This window comes from Hyperolius riggenbachi, chromosome 3 (genome assembly GCF_040937935.1).
Source record: "Hyperolius riggenbachi isolate aHypRig1 chromosome 3, aHypRig1.pri, whole genome shotgun sequence".
In the NCBI taxonomy this organism is placed as follows: Eukaryota; Metazoa; Chordata; class Amphibia; order Anura; family Hyperoliidae; genus Hyperolius; species Hyperolius riggenbachi.
Window position 1 is genome coordinate 287,349,119 of NC_090648.1, and position 21,536 is coordinate 287,370,654.

Below are 21,536 nucleotides of genomic sequence, written 5' to 3' on the forward strand. Positions count from 1 at the left end.
AGTGCCCCAGTATAGCCAGTATAGTGCCCCAGTATAGCCAGTATAGTGCCCCAGTATAGCTAGTATAGTGCCCAGTATAGTTAGTATAGTGCCCAGTATAGTTAGTATAGTGCCCAGTACAGCCAGTATGGTGCCCCAGTATAGCTAGTATAGTGCCCAGTACAGCGAGTATGGTGCCCAGTATAGTGCCCCAGTACAGCCAGTATAGTGCCCAGTACAGCCAGTATAGTGCCCCAGTATAGCTAGTACAGTGCCCAGTACAGCCAGTATAGTGCCCCAGTATAGCTAGTACAGTGCCCAGTACAGCCAGTATAGTGCCCCAGTATAGCTAGTACAGTGCCCAGTACAGTCAGTATAGTGCCCCAGTATAGCTAGTATAGTGCCCAGTGCAGCCAGTATAGTGCCCCAGTATAGCTAGTATTTTGCCCCAGTATAGCGCCCCAGTATGGCTAGTATAGTTCCCCAGTATGGCGCCCCAGTATAGCTAGGTGAGTGTCCAGTGTAGCGCCCTAGTATGGGTGGGTGTGTAGGTAGTGCCCCTCTCCCCAAACGGCCGCGCGCCTGTTACCTTATGAGCGGCGGCCGCTTCCTTCCTTATAGTCCCCCAGGCGCCGCTCTCCTCTTACCGGCAGTATCTTACAGCAGCGCGTATTGCGACTGCTGTAAGGAGGGAAGGAAGCGCGTCAGCGGTTCCCATGGTAACGGCGATGCACATCGCCGCTACAGGAAGCCGCTGATGCGCTTCCTTCCCTCCTTACAGCAGTCGCAATATGCGCTGCTGTAAGATGCTGCCGATAAGAGGAGAGCGGCGCCTGGGGGACTATAAGGAAGGAAGCGGCCGCCGCTCATAAGGCAACAGGAGCGGTGGCCGTGGGGGGGGGGATGGGGGCGAGAGGCCAGACACGCCGCGGCCCGGTAGGAGACTGCCAACGGACCGGCAGTGGGTCGCGGCCCGGTGGTTGGGGACCCCTGGTGTAAGGTACGTACCAGAGTGCCCCTAGTATTTGGCCTCACCAAATCTGTGCCAGTGGACACGAGAGAAGCTCTACAGCCCTTACGCTCTTCATAGTGGGAGAAGGAGAAGGGCGGGGGGACATAGATGGGAAGAACTGGCCTGTAGTGCGTACAGATTTTCAATTTAGTTTAATGCTGAAATCTATTGAATAACTGTGTACAGTGTGTGGAGGTATTCAATCAGATAGATCTTTCTCTGATCAGATAATGATTTGAGAGGTATCGGTTTGCCACATCAACCAATGTATCTCATGAAAATGCTATTCATCTGCCTATAATGCTATCTGGAGTCATTACTCTGCTACAAGTAGTGAGAACAGCAGATCGGCATATTTATTGCAGGTGAAAGACTTTGAAGTGCTCCAAAATCTCCTGATAGCTAGCTGCATTGACCCTGCCCTTGATAAAACACAGTGGACCAACACCAGCAGCTGACATGGCACCCCAGACCATCACTGACTGTGGGTACTTGACACTGGACTTCAGGCATTTTGGTATTTCCCTCTCCCCAGTCTTCCTCCAGACTCTGGCACATTGATTTCCGATTGACATGTAAAAGTTGCCCCCCCATAGAGAATCTGTGGGATATAGTGAAGAGAAAGTTTAGAGACGCAAGACCCAACACTCTGGATGAGCTTAAGGCCACTATCGAAGCATCCTGGGTCTCCACAATACCTGAGCAGTGCCACAGGCTGATTGCCTCCATGCCACGCCGCATTGAAACAGTCATTTCTGCAAAAGGATTCCCAACCAAGTATTGAGTGCATAATTGAACATAATTATTTGAAGGTTGACTTTTTTTTTGTTTTAAAAACACTTTTCTTTTATTGGTCGGATGAAATATGCTAATTTTTTGAGATCGGAAATTTGGGTTTTCATGAGCTGTATGCCAAAATCATCAATATTAAAACAATAACTACTAAACTACTTCAGTTGTGTGTATTTGAATCTAAAATATATGAAAGTCTAATGTTTATCAGTACATTACAGAAAATAATGAACTGTATCACAATATGCTAATTTTTTGAGACGATCCTGTATACCATTTCACACTTGTATTCTTTTGAAGTAATGAACTACACTTTTTATACTTCAAACAATTCTGCCTAGCTATTAGCCATTTAGTCAAGACAGGTGCTCAATAATTAGACTAATTTAACAGTGTAGAATTAAAATAATCAGAAGACAACAGAATAGACACGACTGATAGAAACTGCTCATCTATGCTTATAAGGCACTTTAGGAACAGAAGGCAGGACAAACCCATCTCAGAGTTGAAGCAAAACATAGCTGGCAAAAATACAAAACATCTGGTTTTCCGTGACCTCTTAAACCATGTGACAAGCTAGAGAAAATGGGTAGTTAAATTCATTTAATGTAATTGACATAACTGTAAAGGTGCCCATATATCTTGCGATTTTGCATTACGATCGACCATTCAACTCGATTATTAATTGAGAGAGAATAGAGTGTGTTCCAGAATTCCCAATCGATGAAAAATGGCTGATATGTCGAATCAACCAGCTTACTCGATCGAGCAGGATGCAAGATATCAGTCAATCACACAGGAATCGGCTACTGTTCACATATCAATCGATCAACTTTTGTATTCAGAGCATGGAAATACAACATTGGTCAGATCGATTAGTGAAGGTGAATCGCTTTAAGTATTTGGGTCACTAGTCGATCAACTTTCGATCAACTATACTGAAGACTATTCCCCAATAAAGTTGAGTGCTTTGTTGATTGAATCAGAATCACTAGATGTATGGCTACCTTAATTGAGGCGATAGTTGTATTGAGTGCTTAATAGAATTCTTCAAGTTCTACTTTTGAGGAACTTTACTGCCTATAACTTGATTAAGGCTGCTTTCACATTAAGACGTTACAGGCGCACGTCAGTGCAGCCTGTAACGCAGCCCCACCGCACAGTAATGAAAAATCAATGAGCTGTTCACAGTGCCCACGCTGCGTTACATTGCAACGCAGCACATCCGTTGAGAGTGCAGCATGCTGTGCGTTATGCGTGGCTAAGCCTCGTTAGACTGTGCGCACATGCTCAGTAGTGTTGGGGAGGAGTGGAGAGCGGCCAGGCACATGGCTAATTAATATTCACTGCACGGTGCGACGTGCAGTGTTTACTTCCTGGAGCGGCCTCTCTGTACGGCGATTGGCCAGGCGGGACCACGTGATGCCGCATGCGTCCAAGAGTACGCATCACGGACGCCAGATTGAGCTGCACAACGCGGCTCACTCTGACGTCCACATCAGAGAGCACCAGGCGTTGCGTTAGGGGCACGTTATGTGCCCTATAATGTCCCCTAAACGCAACGTCCTGGTGTGTAAGTAGCCTAAAAGTGGTTATATTTTACAAGTTTACTTTGCCCCACTGTCAAAACATTCCTCATTCTGATTTGTATTCCTCAATTTATCACACCTACAGACATCTTTAGTGCTGGCAAGGTGCATCACTGTGGAATGTTTTTTATTGTGTGTTCCAAAGTGTTCCATTGTGTGCTCCAAAGTGTTCCATTGTGTGCTCCAAAGTGTTCCATTGTGTGCTCCAAAGTGTTCCATTGTGTGTTCTAAGTTTTTTCCTAGGTGAGATTTTCACACCCATCAATAAAATGTGGTACCTTTTCAATTTCAAGGTGACAAGAAGTTATTTTAACCATAAGATGAAAAATTATCTCCTAGGAGAAAACTTAGTAAAAAAAATAGGGATTGAATAAGGGCACTGGGCTACTAGAGGGCAGCGGGAGGAGAAGGCTGCATAACTAAATGGCCTAGGCTAAACATCACTGGGATGGGTTGGCTACATACCAGCAATATATAGATATAAGAAGAGTTGGTTTCCGATGTTGACACCAGGATAATTTATGTAGAAGTGTGTATCTTGAATAATGTACAGTATCATCACGTTAAAGTAAACTCCAAAGGACTAGAAAAAGGGTTTTACTATATCAGAAGTTTACAATATCAGAAATTGTCCTAGAAATGGCCCAGCATGCCCTGGTACAGTACAACAACTTGCACATTTGGTGGACTGCAAGGTTAAGTATACCTCAGATTGCGGCACAAATTGCTGGTACATTATCCAGGGCTCTTTAAAGGATATGTCCTAGGTAAAAAAAACAAAAATGAAATCTACTTACCTGGAGCTTCCTCCAGTCCCTGGAAGCTGATCAGTCCCTCACCACAGCTCCGGTGTCCCCTCCGTTGGAGATGCCAACCTCGTCAGGAACTTCTTGGAGTGTTTTGCGCAGGCAAAGTACTTCTGCACGTACGCAGAAGACTCTAGGCCACATTAGAGTGATTGCGAGTGGCGAGGTCGGCATCTCCAACAGAGGGGATCCCGGGACACAGGAGCTGCGGCGAGGGACAGATCGGCTGCCAGGCGCTGGAGGAAGCACCGGGTAAGTAGATCTTTTTTTTTCCCTTTACCTCGGACATATCCTTCACAAAAAGAAAATAAAAAATTGCAGCTGTCACTGAATAGAGGCAGCCACTCACTTCCTGTGAGTGGCTCCGATACCTCCATGGTGGGACTTAATCTTCTTCGTTTTGTAGCTCTGATCTGCACTACAAGTGAAAGTATCCTGTACTGCATTCAAACAACTATTATCAGGCATCAACTCACTTGCAACCAGCCTGAAGAGCCAACCATGTGTTTCATTGACACATGATACGCGCCACCCACTTTTTACTATATCTAGAGTCAGTGTCATGTAGGGACCAAAAAACACATGTTCACTATAACAGAAGTTTTATAATGTCCGGGTTTACTATACCAGGTGTTGTTCCCATATACTTATAATAAGAGATTGGCCGGCACCTGGAGAGACAGTTTACTATATCCGAATGTTTACTATACCAGAGTTTATTATAACAAGATTATACTGTAGTATATCAAACTATATGATGTTACGGTGCCTCTTTAATTTTGCAGAAAGACATGCAGTAAGCTACAGCTGCCAAACTTCACTGCTCATTAGTACTGGACTAGTTACAAGTCATTACCTCATTACAACACATTAACATGCTCTGTGCAACATTATTAAACATATCTGTCTTACTAAGCCATGCATTTGCTGTAACAATTCTGAAAACTACTTTCTTATATCACTCTTTCAAATAACCATCTGTTGCACAAACCATTCTACACATAGTTAATGGAATGATTTCTCATGGCTGAAAACTTGATTCCCTGGGATGGTCTATTTTGGCCCGAGTGTGGATTTAGTGCTATGTATCTATAGTAATGTCACCCAGCAATAAATGGACCAAGGTTGTATCACCACATCTGTGGCATACAGCAAGTTTCTCTGTTGCAACCGGGCCAAAAGGTTATTATAGTTAGTGGTCTGTCTAAACGTGCTTACCATTCTACCATCTGCACAGTAATTACATATATGGCCAGCTTCAGCAAAGGGAAGTCAGGAGATCTGAGTTATGAAAGCTACAGATGAGAAAAGTGACCCCAAAATAATTAGCATAGTTTATGGAAGGGGAATCAGACTAAAAATACAGAGAAGAGATGAAGATGAACAGAACAGCAAAGCAAAGATGCAGCTGCTGTGTTGTAACTACAAATCAAAGAACAGGATTCCCATCAGATGACCATAGATACAAAACTAACAAATGTCAGATATCTGGATGCACTGGGTGCAAGTAAAGTTTTATTTTTTTAAATGCAGGGAACTTTGGGCACAGTTTTATCATTACCCAACGTCAAAGCAGATTGCAATCAGACAACAGGGTAAGTGGCATCCTAAATGGATGTAAACTACATAAATAAATCACCAATTTCAGTATAATGCTGGGAATACACGGGTTGATTCTGCACCCAATAGTTTTGCCCGCACGACTTGCTTATCTTCCGCTTGTTTTTCTTATCTTTTTTCAATTCACTTCAATGATAAATCGAGCGGCAAACCGATTGAACGGTGATCGGCCATGTCGGAAATTATCTAACCATCTTATCAGCTCAGAATCGAGCCGTGTATTCCTAGCATAGGACAGCCCTGTGCAGCTGATAGATGTGTATTCCTTGTAGATTCCGCATGTCCTGTGAAAACAGAGGTAGACTGAGCTCACAGCCAGCTAGCTCACAGCTAAACTACTGCAGATAAACAGATTAACAGCATTCTCACCAATGCAGCAAGAGCTCTGCAAAGCTGGGCTAACAAGGTGTGTATTACAATCACTTAGGGATTTCATGAAAAAAAAAAATAATAATGCCTTTTCAGGTAAATTACAGAAATTCTAAACTAGTCTGCATAGAAGTCAGTCTTGGCAAGCAAGTACTAATTAGCACTACAGTGAATAGTCATTTGGGAACACAATTGTCACTCAAGAGGAGAACAGTTGTTGGGATAATGTCTGTGCTCATATTTCAGTCACAATGGTAACCGTCTTTTCTGGTTTAATCCTACTCCAGTTTACAGATTATAGCCATGCAAGGCAGCTGTGCCCTGGCTCCGCCTCTTATGCCTGGTACACACCATGCAATTTCCCATCAGATTTTGGGTCCAATCGATAATTTCTTACAGATCCGATTTTGTACAGAAGTGATAGGAAAAACATTGATCAGAAAAATGATCAGAAATCAGAGAGTGAATGGTCAGCACTCCAGATATAAGATGCAGCTTTATCTTTATTGCTGCATATAAAACATTCCAATGTTTCAAGACAACAGTGTATCCCTTTCTCAAGGACAACAAATTGAAAATATACCTGAAAATAAACACAAAACCAATGATGAGTTGCACAAAAATACATAAATCCTAATACGTAATCTTAAGGATTTATGTATTTTTGTGCAAATCATGTTGGTTTTATGCCTTTTTCAGATTTATTTGGCATTTGTTGTCCTTGAGATAGAGACACGCTGTTGTCTCGAAATGTTGGAATGTTTTATATGCGGCAGCCCCAGGACCGCTTAACGCCGATCAGCGTGAAATCCTTGGGGCTTGTTGCTGGAGATCGCGCGCGCATCCGCTTGGTAGGCGGAGCAGAGCCTCCCAGTGACGATCGCGCTAGGAGACTGGTAGACGGTGGTTTAGCTTGTACAGCACTGCGATTCACGGCAGCGCTGTACTGGGGACAGCCCCAGTATTGTGTGACACGGCTGCCCCCTCTGTGGGCTCGGAGGTGATCTACTGTCATAGGCTTAAGCCTATGACAGCCGATCACAGTGATAGGCTGGGCGGCGAAGGGAGGGCGGGGCCACAGTGTAAATAAAAAAAAAATACACAATTTTAATTATAAATCTAACAAATATCAAGAAAAAAAAAAACACATTGAGGGAGTGATCAGACCAGAAAAGGGGGGGGGGGGGGGGGGGGGGAATCACTTGTGTGCAGTGTTGTGCGGCCCTGCAGCGAGGCCTTAAGGCTGCGGTGGCCCTTTTTGTGATAAATGGCCTGGTCTTTAGGGGGTTTAACACTGCGGTCCTCAAGTGGTTAAGCTACATCTTATATCTGGAGTGCTGACCACTCTGACCACATATTGGTTTTCCGGTAGCCATTGGTCTGAGCACCCAGGAACCATTGGGCCATACCTTATGGTGTGCATCAACTCTCCTCCCCCCCCCCCCCCCCCCACACACACACACACACATTTTATCTACGGAAGTCACATTAGCCCTGTTGGAAATGATTGCTTCGACCTGAAATCTGACAGAACATTGCATGGTGTGTACCAGGCATTACACTGCCTGCGTCTATTTTTTCCAGCATTCTGCTTGCAGAACATAGCGGTCTTTCTGACCATGGAACAGTTGAGAAAAATATAATAAGTCATTCCACAATACTCTCAATATGGGGAGTATGGTGCAGGACGGTAGTGGTGGATTCAGAAGCATGGTGCATTCCCCAGAGAAGTGCATTCCCCATTACAGAAATAAAATTACAGTAAGCTATTTAGTTAATGGTCAACATAATTGGTGGTGTGAACAAACTGAATATTTATAACAGCGCAATGTTCACCTGCAGAGAACAAATAACCAAAGTTGTACTCTCAACTGCCAGATCATTTGCAGACATTGTGCGGCTGCTGTACACACTGGTCTGACTGGTTCTCAGTCATGGGAGACTATCATTCAAAATGGCAAATTCCTCTCTGATCAGAATCGATCAGAGGAATCTATCTGGTGGCCATTGTCTAATGCATGGCCACCTTAAAGCGGATCCGAGATGAAAAACGAACTATAACAACAAGTAACTTGTCTATATATCTTATCTAAAGTTTAGATAGTTTACACAGCAAATCTAGCTGCAAACAGCTTCAACAGTATAGGATTATTTCTTCCTGTGATACAATGAGGGCAGCCATGTTCTGTTTGTAATCATTACACACAGTCAAGCCGATCTGCATCTTCAGCCCTCAGCCTGTGAAAACTTCACTCCCCTCTCTTCCTCCCCTCTGCCTCTGAAATCTGGCTAGTAACACCTCCTCCTCGTCCTGCCCAGTCTGAGCTCCTATAAGCCCTCCCTACACGAGTCTGAGAGTACCAAGGCACTGGAGAAGCTGTGGGCAAGGCTGGTTTAGTTTATAGGGAAGTAGAGTATTAAAACAAAAAAAATATTGGGCTTGAGGAATGCCCTATAAACTAAATGAAAGGAACAATTATGAAATGAGTAAAAGTTTATCTCTAATCCACTTTAAGTTTTGAGATTAGACTAGAAATACTTATTCATGAATAAGTATTTATAGTCATTTAATAGCATCGAAAAAATGTTTCAACAGCAATGACGTGAAGTTATGTAGCGCTTCTAACAAAACTGAACTGAATTGGGCAGTACAAAAACACTGTAGCAGCAGCTACTAGAAATCTAATCAGAGAATACAGTATATAGTGCAATGTATATTTATCAATCACCATACTGATTGGTGAATATCTGTTGGGAACAGCACTGTTACATTCTTGATCTATCTTTAGCCAGTCTTGCTTGGACAGCCAGTTGTTCTTGAACAAAAATATTTTGACCTACACAAGTTGCAGTATATTGTTTAGTTAGCTATGAATAGTTGCATATGAATGTGATAAATAGCTTCTGTAATAGCAATGGTAAACTTCTAGAAAACATATCAGATGCATGTTTGATTCAAAAGGAAAATAAGATTATCTAGAGCACAAGTCAAACTCTGGCCCGCGGGTCAAATTTGGCCCCCTGAGCCATTAAATTTGGCCCTCAAGTGGTTTCCCCACTTTGCATTATGTATGGCCCACTCTAGACCACCAGGGAAGCTAAATTGGAAGTGAAGCCCTAGAACACCAGGAAAGCCATATGGGGAGGTAGGGGGAAAGCACTAAACACTAGGGGACTATATTTGGGAGGGAGGACCACTAGACACCAGAGAACTTTATAAGGGAGGAAGATGGCCAGTAGACATTGAGGATGGCCAGCGAATAGGTCCCAGTGTACGATTTCGGCCCATTTTGTATTTGAGTTTGACACCCCTGATCTAGAGGAAGCAAAAATATTACAGGTGGATTACCGGTAAATAAAAATGAGGAAATCTGTAAGTTATGGAATGGGACATTCAATCTTTACCCAAACTGATGGCCACAAATACTAAGAAGTTAATAATGACTGTTGTGAGCAAGTTAAAAGACATGCAGCTGACATGACAGCTTACAAAAGGTAACCATGCATTGCATTTTACAAAATGGATGTTTAAGTGAGCCTGTACAATTTACTCTGCATAACAGGGCTGCAATTGTAACCTGAGGGGAAGTTAAATAAGTCTCCTGGGGCTATGACCCAACTGCTGGCATTCACATTCACCATGCTCCGACATTGGTGTAACTATGACAATGTGAGCTCCAGTGCAAGTCTTACATTGGGAACACCCAAGCACTCAATACTCAACAACTGATATGGAACGCAAAAACCTGTCAAGGACAGCTGCAGTGTCAGAGGGGTAAGCAGAGTTGGGAGGAGGGGCAGTTAATGATTACCACTAAAGCATATATAGAAGGTGATTATTACCAATATAGCATTGATGAAGAGCTAACAGTGGTCCAGGGGCCAAGGTGTAGTCACAAGCTCTGCATCCCCTACTAATAAGCCACTGTATGGATTCCAAAGTATGGTGTGGGCAGATGCCATATGTGCCACTATTTAAAGCATATATAGAAGGTGATTATTACCAATATAGCATTGATGAAGAGCTAACAGTGGTCCAGGGGCCAAGGTGTAGTCACAAGCTCTGCATCCCCTACTAATAAGCCACTGTATGGATTCCAAAGTATGGTGTGGGCAGATGCCATATGTATGCTTGCTACCCAGACAGGTCACAGGAATGGTTGCACACCAGAGCCTGTTTTGCAGGTAAGCTTGCAAGGCTGCAGAGTATGCAGTCTTATACAGAGTTTATCCCCACTACAAGGTTATAATTTCAAAATAAAAAAACTGTCTCGGCAAATAGAGAACATCTAAAATCTCAGGCCACTACAATCTTAATTACTAACACTTGGTAATGAGTGAAATGGTTCTGGGGAGTACTTGATAGATGACATGGGTACGCTTTCAAATTTGCAGACATGTATCTACCGTAATTCAAAACACCCATCCACAAGTTCACAAGTTGAACAGTTAGGAGTCGACCACAGTCACTGGTATGGGAGCTGCAGTCAAAGCAAATCCAAAGGGCTATTACTACCATTCTCTGTGATTTCTGTCTGGAAATAGTTCACACAGTGCCATATAGTCTAAGCCTTGTGTTCTGTCTATACAGACCAACAATCCTGACTGCCTTAATGCATCTTTCAGAATACACATTTTGCCAATAATGTCATCCGCGGCAGTCAATCATCTTCTAAAGGCAGCAATTACGCTGGCTTTCCTCGGATACATACATCAAGCCCATTATATTCTGGCCTTGTAACACATTCATTCTCTTGTAGGACTTCAGATTCTGAACAGCTAAAAGTATACCAGTGATGTAAAAATAAAATGGTTAAGTAAAAGAATGAAAATATGAGACATAATATAAAATGTGAATGTGGCCTTCTCTTCATATAGCGATTCATTGTTATATTTAGCAGTTTTTATGATTTCTGGAGTGATGATAATCACAGTAGTGAAAAAGGCAGGTATTCCACTTCAATTCTCACCCAATCTCAATCCTTCTGCTGCGGCCATGCTAGAATGAGCACAAGGCAACCCCCTCCTTTTTATTAGTAATCTGGTAGCCATGGAAACAAAAGCAGCCAGCAGCTGAGAGCAAAACAGATAGTATGTCTGTGGCTTTATTACAAAACCATGTGCAAAAGATAAAGGGAACACCCTTTCCAAAGGTAATGAGCAACGCATGGCAAACTACAGTCAAAGGAATTATCCACAATTTAGGTTGCACATATTCTCGAGGGCAATCATGAAGTCAACACAGAGACTCTGTTGGAAATACCTCCGTAACATTTCATGAAAAAAATAAATAAAATGTATAAACATCACTACTATTGGACTGGGTAATAGAGTCTGTACTTATCTCTCTCACTCTTTTTTTTTTTTTTTATAAGGCATTGACGTTCTATTTTCTCCAGAACTAAAAATACAAATAACCAAACAAAAGATGGACTCAGTGAAGCATACCTTTTTTGAACTTCCTGTCAATGACTTATGATACAATGACTTAATTCTCCATACAACAACAATCAATAAGACTTGAAATATGCAGTGAGTAATGAAGCCTTACAATAAACTCTCTAAACATATTGCAGAGCAAATCTACAAAACATGTGTGCAAAGAAAAGTAGAGAAAAGAGTGAAAAGGCAACGTGGAGCAATCAGAAACCTTATTTTATATAACAGGCATCATCAGATTTGTTGCTATGGAAAACTATTTCACTTTTCCCACACTGCTCTTTGCAAATAGTGTATTGGCCACACTGTGGCCCATACATTATAACAAATAATAGCCATTAAGCACCAAATGTAGCCATAGATGAATAAAAAAAAAAAAAAAAAAAAAGAACACTAATGAAGCAAAGAACATAGATAGCGTTTCAAAGAAGAAAAATAAATACTGAATGACTGATCTGCACTTGCGGCTAATGACTTTAGGTTCTCATCCAGGGTGAAAGTGTACATGTGCTTGTCACAGTCAATTCATTGTAATAGGTTTTGAATATTATAGGATAGGAAGTCATATATAAACTAAACAGATTAAGTATGTTGATTGCATTACAGAATATTAAAAGCATTTTTCACTATATTAATGTGCGCTGCCACTATAATGCATGAGTCAAGGAGTACTTTAAATAGTTACCCAAACTGGGGGGAATTTTGTCAAAAACTGGCTGATTTATGAGAACACACTGAAAACAAACCATTGTTGCAGTACATTTTGGCTTTTACGCTTTGCAAGATGCTTTACGTATTTAAAGTAAACCCTAAACAGAAGCGGCAGTAGTTTAGATTTGCAGCTATAGGATGCATGAGTGTGAGCAGGGCCGGGCCGAGGCATAGGCTGGAGAGGCTCCAGCCTCAGGGCGCAGTGTAGGAGGGGGCGCAGAATTCATTCAGCTGTCATTCCTAATTGTGTATGAAGCAGAAAGAAATAAGAAAAGGGGATACATAGCCGTGACTGCAAGCCAGATAACTAGATATTAAGGTGTTGGGGAGGTTGTGGGCCCTGTGGCCCTCTTAGTCTAATAGCAATCAGTGTGTGACAGCTGGAGTGGGAGGGATGGAGGGGCTCACTTTGGTGTCTCAGCCTTGGGTGCTGGAGGACCTTGTCCCTGCTCTGAGTGTGAGGCTTCTTAGAATGATAGACATGTGGCAAGGTCACAGCACACTGACTGAATGGGAAGTCTGAGGCTGGGAACACACAATAGGCTGTGTGCACCTGCGTGTGTCCCTGCAGCAGCAAGCCACACTGTGAACCTTGTACACGGCTCTATCACCAGAATAATCATGGCTTTATTCAGTGGAACCCTTACATGTGTCTGCAAATACTTCTCTTCCATGAATCCAGCGATAGAACACAGGAACCTCCCGCCTATACGTTACTTCTAGCTAGAAGATGTGCACCAATACACGTGTCACACGACAAGTTTCAAAATGCATATGCTTTGTGTGGTTATGAGCTGCAAAGGAAGCATTGTGGCCTGTGTCGTTCAGTATAAGGCTTTACATAAAGCTAATAACAGGATGATAAATGTGTTTGCTTTAAATCATTAATACAACTAGATAACAAGGTTATAAAAAAACAGAAGTTAAATAAGTGCTAGCGATCACAATGGCCTCAATTCACGGAGCTTTATCAAACACTTTATCAAACGTTTGATCATTTTCCTCATGGGTAAAATCTAATTTTTAATTCACTAAGGTGTTATATATTTATTGATCATTTCATCGATAAAACATTCGATAAATCTATAACACCTTAGTGAATTCAAAATTAGATTTTACCCATGAGGTAAATTATCAAACGTTTGATAAAGTGTTTGATAAAGCTCCGTGAATTGAGGCCAGTGTTATTTATTTTTTATCAGTATGATCAGCTAGAAATCTGTATATGTAGGGGGAAGGATGCAGTGGTCCATGGACAGGTGTCAAGATCAGCTTTGCTATTACATTTACACCCCAGTAGCATCTTCATCCTGCTTGCCTCCCAAAGGATAGGTGGTGTGTGTCTCTGAGCACAGGGGTATAAAACCAGATCCAAAGAAGTATCCATTACTGCCACAGAGGAATCACTGACATGTCTCACTCTGTCAATAGATGCTGGGAGAGCTGCTGCTCTCTCTCTCCCTCTCTCTCCTCTCCCCAGCTCTGCATCAAGCAGGGATGAAAGCCGTCTGCCTACAAGAAGCTTGCAAACCGGCTGCCAGAAACGCAATAAATCACAGATTGTACATCCTATACAGTGAACAGCAAAGCTAAGCACAGCACAGATCTGTAGACATACACTGGATACATAGAAATGGAAATAGAAATGCGTTTACTTACATGAGGATTCTGTACCAAACATGGCTGGCCTCAGATAGGAGTTTAATAAATTACAAAGAAATGAGGGAGGAAATATAGGAGGCTTTCACACAGCAGGGATCATGAATGCAGACAATGCAGCCCCAGCAATCCAGCTGCCAGATACCTTTCTCTAGAACTGAAAGCTGCAGAGCACTCTCACTGAGACAGAAAGAAGCCTCTTGACGGAGAGAGAGAGAGAAAATCATGAGCTTCTATCTGCAGTCCAATAGGCAAGCATAGGCCAATGTGTGCCTCTTGTATGATGCAGCGAGGCAGAAATAGGTAGCAGAAACCAGATACTGCAGTCCACAGCCCTACTCTCGTAAGACAATAGCACAGCTTATGCACACACTGAATGACGTCAGGACACTGCAATGACCGACTGCTGTTAACCAAAGGCTGGGGGGGTGGATAAAGCAGAGTAATTCAAATAGGAATTCCTTTGTCACCAAAGCTACAAAGAAAAAAAAAAAAAAAAATAAGACATCCCCTTTCTTAAGTGACAGCAATGAACCAACAGTAGCCTTGCACTTGTGCATTCAAGTACCATGGCAGATGAGATGCTATTAGCAGGGAATACACCTTGGATGAAAAACTAAGTGGACTAAAAAGTCTAATTAAAAAAATAAAAATAAAAAAAGTATGATGCACATCACAGATCTTTCAAGCCAACCTACTAAGATGCAAATACATATCACAAATAAGAATATACATACTGCTTCAATAAAAGAATAAAACAAAAACACATTCTGTGTTAAATTCACTGAAGCAAAAATAAAAAGTTATATCTGTGTAGGACACACAATTGCTGATATTTGACATAACCCCGCCCCCTGTTTAGTAATTTTCTGTCACAGTTGGTGCTAATGTTATCCAATGGATACTAGTCATGCTAGCAGCAATGTGAAGCTTCTTGGAATTGTGGCTGCTGCAGCAGAAGTTTGCGGAGCTCCTAGTGGCTGCTGGTAGCGATTTCAGTGGATAACTGTGCTAGAGATTTGCAAAATATTACAGATTGCACACCTATCCTCCAGCAAAACCACCTTTAAGTCCCATCTATATGGTATGATTACAAATGTATTTACGATTCGATTAAATCCGACGTGTCCGATCGGGATTTGATTCAATTCGATTTGCCATTGTTTTGCAATGGCAAATCGAATTGAATTGAATTCTGATCGGACATGTCGAATTTCATCGGATCGTAAATAGAATCATAATCAAATCGTAAATAGAATTGTATCGTGTAGATTGGGCTTACAGTTGATCAGCATATTTAAGCTATTGACCCTAAAGGGAACAAGCCACATGCAGGTATTTTCATTATTCTGACGGTGAAGTCTTATCTGCTATGTATGGTGGTTTGTCATTGTCACCCACTGCCTTCTATAGGCTGGCAGGAGCCATGCACAAGGATTTACAGGCCTATCTAACTGCCAGAACTATTATGAATAAGTTAACATTTGAGGTTGAGTTTTTCATGTGAAGATGGAAGAATTGGAAAACAGTAAGAAGTTCTCACCAATGGAGCCACAAAAAGACTAAGAGATTCAGTTAACCTGCATCTACCAACACACAGGAGGAGAGTAAAGCCTGGTACACACTATCAATTATGATTGGCCAATCACTAACCAATTTTACCACCTCCATGTAGTATGAGGATTTATCTACACATTCTGCTCATAGTATTCAATAACTGTTGATCATCATATTCCATAGAGGTGGTATAATTGGGCAGTGATTGACTAATCATAATTGAAAGTGTGTACCAGGCTTAGATATGAACAATTAATGTACATCCACCTTGTAAATCTGTTGCCTAAATTATTATTCCTGATTGTTTCCACCAAATGTTGAGGATTGTTGTACAGACATGTTACTCAAATATTTGCTGAATAGTATGCTTTGTTCTAAAGAGAAAGGAGGAGTGGAGTAAATTGAGGGCGCCCTGCAGTGGTCCAACAATAGCACTGGCCAAGGTTTTTCCAGCAGGGCCGATAGGTTAAGAGGAGGCTACCAAGAACTATAGATTTAATCTAAAAAAAAATAAAAAATAGTAGCAATATATTTCAGTGGCAGAAATTTAAAGCCTAGCACACACATTAAATGTTGATTAGCCAATTTTACCACTTCCATGTAGTATGAAAGCGCACGCACACACACAGTTCATAGTATTCAAAGTCCCACATACTACATGGGGTGGTAAAACTGGTCAGTGATTGGCCAATCAAAATTGGATGTGTTGTAACTTTTGAAGGTCCTCAATTATCCAGGATATATGTAGCGGAAGCAAGTCAAAGTCAGCTGAACTCTATTTTAAAGAGTGCAGAGAATCTAGAGAGTGTATGAGAACCCCAGACTGGGAGATTGTCTCGTCCAAGCACATGCTGACCCACTTATTCTTATACTCCATGGACCACAGGGGAAGGAGAGTTCTGTACAGATCTTGGCCCTGAACTGTTGGCCGAGGGATTGAATCCTGATCCCTGTGGGCAACAGCAATTGTAGGTCTGTACACATCTTATTGTGTAAGTACTAACCAACTTACATACTGCATTGTGCATTGTAAAGGTGGCATCATATAGGACAATGGATTTAAGATAGCCTTACAGTGTATGTCCCTGACTCCAAAATATTATATGCACCAACTTTTACATTTATACTATTGATTTAGCAGGCAGATATTGTAGCGTACACATAGTATGCAATCCAATAAGCCAAATGGGAGAAATAGTTTTGTACACATTAGAGTAGGCATGCTCTAGTAAGCAAAAATGTATGTTCACATTAACGTACATTCTTGTGTGAGGAAAAAATACTGCCGTATCTTATAGCACACACATATTATAATAGCATAAAGTGCCTGTACAATATTCTAAAATGAAAAACAATACTGCAAAAAGCTAACCACAGGAAAGCAGAGCCCATATCAGTGTTAGGATCACAATGTCTTATCATGGTCTTACAGGGAGTCATCTAACTTTCTGAGTACTGCAAAATTAAGGCAATCTGAATTTTCCATTTCCTGCTCATGATTTTCCACACACACTGATATATTATGAATAAAGCTACAGCTGATTGTAATATCCCCAACAATCTATCTTCCATGTATAGAACATTTTACACAAGTTGAAGACCTAATATTTGTTATAGTTCACAGCAAAGCAGTAATGAGATGTTTCCAAAACATTTCTCATCCCAGAATTTTAAAACAATTACAGCATGTGAGCGAGGCGTTTCCTAGGACAACATGGGCCAGAGCAGCAGAATTGTGTACGCATTACAATAATTAGTCTTTTATTACTTAGGCATTGCGATAGACAATTGCTTTAATGTTAGCTCTGCATGCTTTCATGATAGATTTCCCCTGAAGCAACCAAAATGTGATTGCAGTGTAGACTTCAAGAATTTAAAGGATACCCGAAGTGACATGCGACATGATGAGATAGACATTTGTATGTACAGTGCCTAGCACATAAATAACTATGCTTTGTTCCTTTTTTTTCTTTCTCTGCCTGAAAGAGTTAAATATCAGGTATGCAAGTGGCTGACTCAGTCCTGACTCCGACAGGAAGTGACCACAGTGACCCTCACTGATAAGAAATTTCAACTATAAACCACTTTCCTAGCAGAAAATGGCTTCTGAGAGCAAGAAAGAGATAAAAAGGGGAATTTCTTATCAGTGAGGGTCATACTGTAGTCACTTCCTGTCTGAGTCAGGACTGAGTCAGCCACTTACATACCTTATATTTAACGCTTTCAGGCAGAAAAAGAAACACTATAGTTATTTGTGTGCTAGGCACTGTACATACCCATGTCTATCTCATCATGTCACATGTCACTTCGGGTATCCTTTAACAAAAAATATTGTATGACCAAATTAGGAAGTACAGCCATTTTTGAACATAGACTCATTTAATAGGGTGATTGACAAAACAAAATAATCATAAAAATAAGGAACATTTGAATATTTTATAAAATAGATGACAATCCAATTACTTTACATTAATTACAATTACTTTAATTAACCTCCTTACCAGTATGATTCTTTCCAGAGTTTATTTCCTAAAAGCTGTAAAGCTGTGCAATGTTTTCTCTGGAAAGAATCAGACCACTAAGTATAAGCAGCCAGAGAGCCCCCCCCCCCCCCAGTTTAGGCAGCCAGAGAGTGAACCCCATGTGTAGGTAGCCAAAGTGTGCCCCGCTAGTCTAGGTAGACAAAGAGCCCCATTACAGGTAGCCAGAGTGTGTCTCCCATTATGGGTAGGCCAGAAAGTGGCCTACCTCCTTGAGTATAAATAGTGAATGAGGTCCCCAAAGTATAGGTAGGCAGAGCGCCTCACATTTTTAGTTAGCCAGGTAGTGCCCCCCTCCAGTTTATGTAGCCAGAAAAAGCTTTCCCATTATAGGTAGTCAAAGAGGCCCCCCCCCCCCCAGTGCACAAAGCCAGAGTGCTCCCCCCACCCACCCAGTATAGGTAGTTAGGAAGCGGTGGAGCCTGTGGATCATTCACCTCTTCGGGATCGGGCCGCATGCTGCAAGTTTTCCTCCTGTCCTGCGCAGTGCAGAGGGTCAATGTTTGTGCCCAACACAATATCCCCTGAAGACCACAAAGCTGCATTGTTGGAGGCAAGCTAATGACCGCATATTGACACAGAATGGTAACTAATGCACATTGAAAATCTTTCTAAGGCCCGGTTCACATTAGCGGTGGCCGTCCGGAATCGCCGTGCCGGAGCCGGACCGCTTGCAGAACGGACGGAACGGACGCACGGCAATAGCAATGAAAGCCTATGCGTCCGTTCACATGCGTCCGTTCTGCCGGACCGGAGCCGGACCGGATCCGGACCGGATCCGGACTCCGGCGTCCGTTCCAACATGCGCTATTTTTTGGTCCGGCTCCTCCGGCAGCCGTATCCGGAGCGGAGCCGGACTGCACCATCCGGCCAATACAAAGCAATGAGAGCCGGAGAGCGCACAACACACTGGCTACAAAAACCGGACGTTCTACCCCACTTCCTATGCATTTTGGATGGGGACCACATGGGCCAAGCGTTCAAAGAGTGGGGCAGCAGTGATTTCATGCTGGAGCTCGTTTTGGCAGCAACATGTCTGATGTCTGATAACGAGGAGGCGAACAACAGGAAGGAGAGAATTCCCAGGTTTACGAGTAAAAAATGCCTGGATCCATGGTCCCAACTGCAGTCTCTGTATCCACGGATGGTCTCCACACGTCCACCTGTCTCCAACAATGACCCCAGACCCTTCTGCTGACCTCCCAGACCCCAGGTATTTACAGGATGGTATCTCCTTAAGAAACCGGATCCGGACCGCAACCGTGTTCACACCGCACGGAAACCGGATGCAAACGGACCGGATCCGGACCGGATCCGGATAGGAACCGTACGGATCAGGTCCGGTCCGGCTCCGGTGCGGTCCGGACATCCGGTGCGGTTTTGACAAAACCGCAAGTGTGAACGGGGCCTTACATACTACATTTTCTCAGAGATGTGGCTGAACATCAGACCTCGTCCTGGCCACAACCCTCCTACCAAGCCCTGCATTAGAATCAAGGTTTCTTTGTGACTTATGTCAACCTATGGGCAAATTCATCATATTTTCTTAAAAGTTATCTACCGAAGCCATATAGAAGCAAATGCATGAAATCTATTTTCATCAGAGGCAGCCATTTCTTCAGTACACACACACACAATTTAATAGTCTAGAACCAGGCCACATGACTTCACACAGACACTCACAAACAAGACCAACCATGCACAATTTCCTAGGTACTTAATCACTTCAGAAGGGACATACTAACTCATTTTGTGTTTTTACCAGACCACTTCTGTGAGGCATTCGTTTAACTTTTAATCTTTTGTTCATTTTTTTTTTGTTAGGGGAGTTGCCAGGTTTGTTTTGACTACTGTATGGCCACCTTTAGATGGTTGGAACCACCTACCTTTGAATCAGGCTTTTTTTTTTTGCTTCAGCTCTGTTAAATGTAATGTTAATTTATAAATACTGATTAATTGCTTTATTTTTGAAAGTGTGCTTACTTTGAGAACATTTTGAGCGGTTATGAAAAAATGCTGTAACGTACAGTAAATACAATAGTTAACTACATTTAAACTATGAGGCCTCTTGCACACTGCATGCGATTCCGATTTTTTTTATACAATCCAATTTTTTATTTCAATATTAAAAAAAAAAAAAAAAAAAAAAGGAGTACTGCATCAAATAGCGTCGAAAGATTGCATCTAATGAAAGAAAATTGTACTGATAGTGGGCACCTTAAGGAATAACTAATTAGAGGTCAACAATCTCCAAAATGGCAAGTAAACACTTCTAAATAAACGGAACAGATAAAAAGTTCAGTAGTTCAAGATGTAGCTGTGTAGGAGCTCATAACATTAAATCACTTTTCTCCAGGGCTGTGGAGTATGTACAAAAATCATTCGACTTTGACTCAAATATCTGACTCCTCAGTTTATGAAACTACCCTCTTCTACTCCGGGTACGTAAAATTGCTCTGACGCCTCAACTCCAACTCCACAGCCCTGGGATTATGAAATCACTGATGCAGATTCAGCCGCACCGCCAAAAACAAGCCTTCGCGGAAAAGTGCGTTAGTATGCGGTATTCCCCTTCTGGCATCTGGCCAATCAGGAACTAACGCACACTTGCAGTCATTTCCTGTTTCGGGTACACGGAAGCATGTTGTAAAAATACGCTTCCCCGCATGCGCATCGCAATGTCGCTGCCGCCAACATTTTTCAAACCCCTGCGTCACCACAGACTTACATGACTTCTGGTCCACCGCACATCGACGCAGATACGCGGCAAATTGAGCACTTCCGGCGCACCGCATATAAAATGAAACACCCATAGACTTTCATTGCCCTACGGTAGCAGTGCGGTAAATTGCAGTGACGCACCGTGCCAGTGTGAAAGGGCCCTCGATGAAATGACAGCTTAACCACTTGAGGCCCGCCCCCAGCCGATGGGCGGCGGCAAAGACCGGGCCCAAACGACCACAATACGCCCATCGGCGGGGGCGGCATCAGCGGTGGCTGTGCGGCGATCGCGTCATCAATGACGCGATCGCCGCCGGCAATAGGCTCCGCCCACCCTGCTCGGAAACCCGCCGGCCAATTAGCAGCGCCGGCGGGTTTCAAATGCGGCAATCCTTCCCAGTGCATTGTATTTGATTGTGCTGCAATTGTATTTGATTGTGCTGACATTCAATTTGATTGTGCTGTAGCTGTATTTGATTGTCCCGTGATTGGCTTTGATTGTCCCGTGATTGGCTTTAATTGTCCCGTGATCGGCTTTGATTGTCCCGTGATCGGCTTTGATTGTCCCGTGATCGGCTTTGATTGTCCCGTGATCGGCTTTGATTGTCCCGTGATCGGCTTTGATTGTCCTGTGATTGGCCTGTGATTGACCTGTGATTTGCTTTGATTGGCCTGTGATCGGCTTTGATTGTGTCGTGATTGGTTTGATTGCCCTGTGATTGCCTTTGATTGTCCTTTGATT

At 42.6% G+C, this 21,536-nt stretch overlaps 1 protein-coding gene across 4 annotated transcripts in view; it reads right to left on the reverse strand.

Moving 5' to 3' along the window:
- The window catches only part of LOC137563688 (suppressor of tumorigenicity 7 protein homolog), a 186,661-nt gene that overhangs the window by 117,664 nt on the left and 47,461 nt on the right, over positions 1-21,536 (reverse strand). Inside the window, exon 1 of one of the 4 annotated variants that reach the window (XM_068276447.1) lies at positions 13,977-14,303. The exons of 2 other annotated variants lie outside the window; for them this stretch is intronic. In XM_068276447.1, coding sequence (XP_068132548.1) covers positions 13,977-13,998 — 22 coding nt within the window. In that variant the 5' untranslated portion in view covers positions 13,999-14,303. Of the gene's footprint in view, positions 1-11,137; positions 11,196-13,976; positions 14,304-21,536 lie in introns of those variants that run through there. One more of the 4 variants, XM_068276446.1, reaches the window with a different exon arrangement.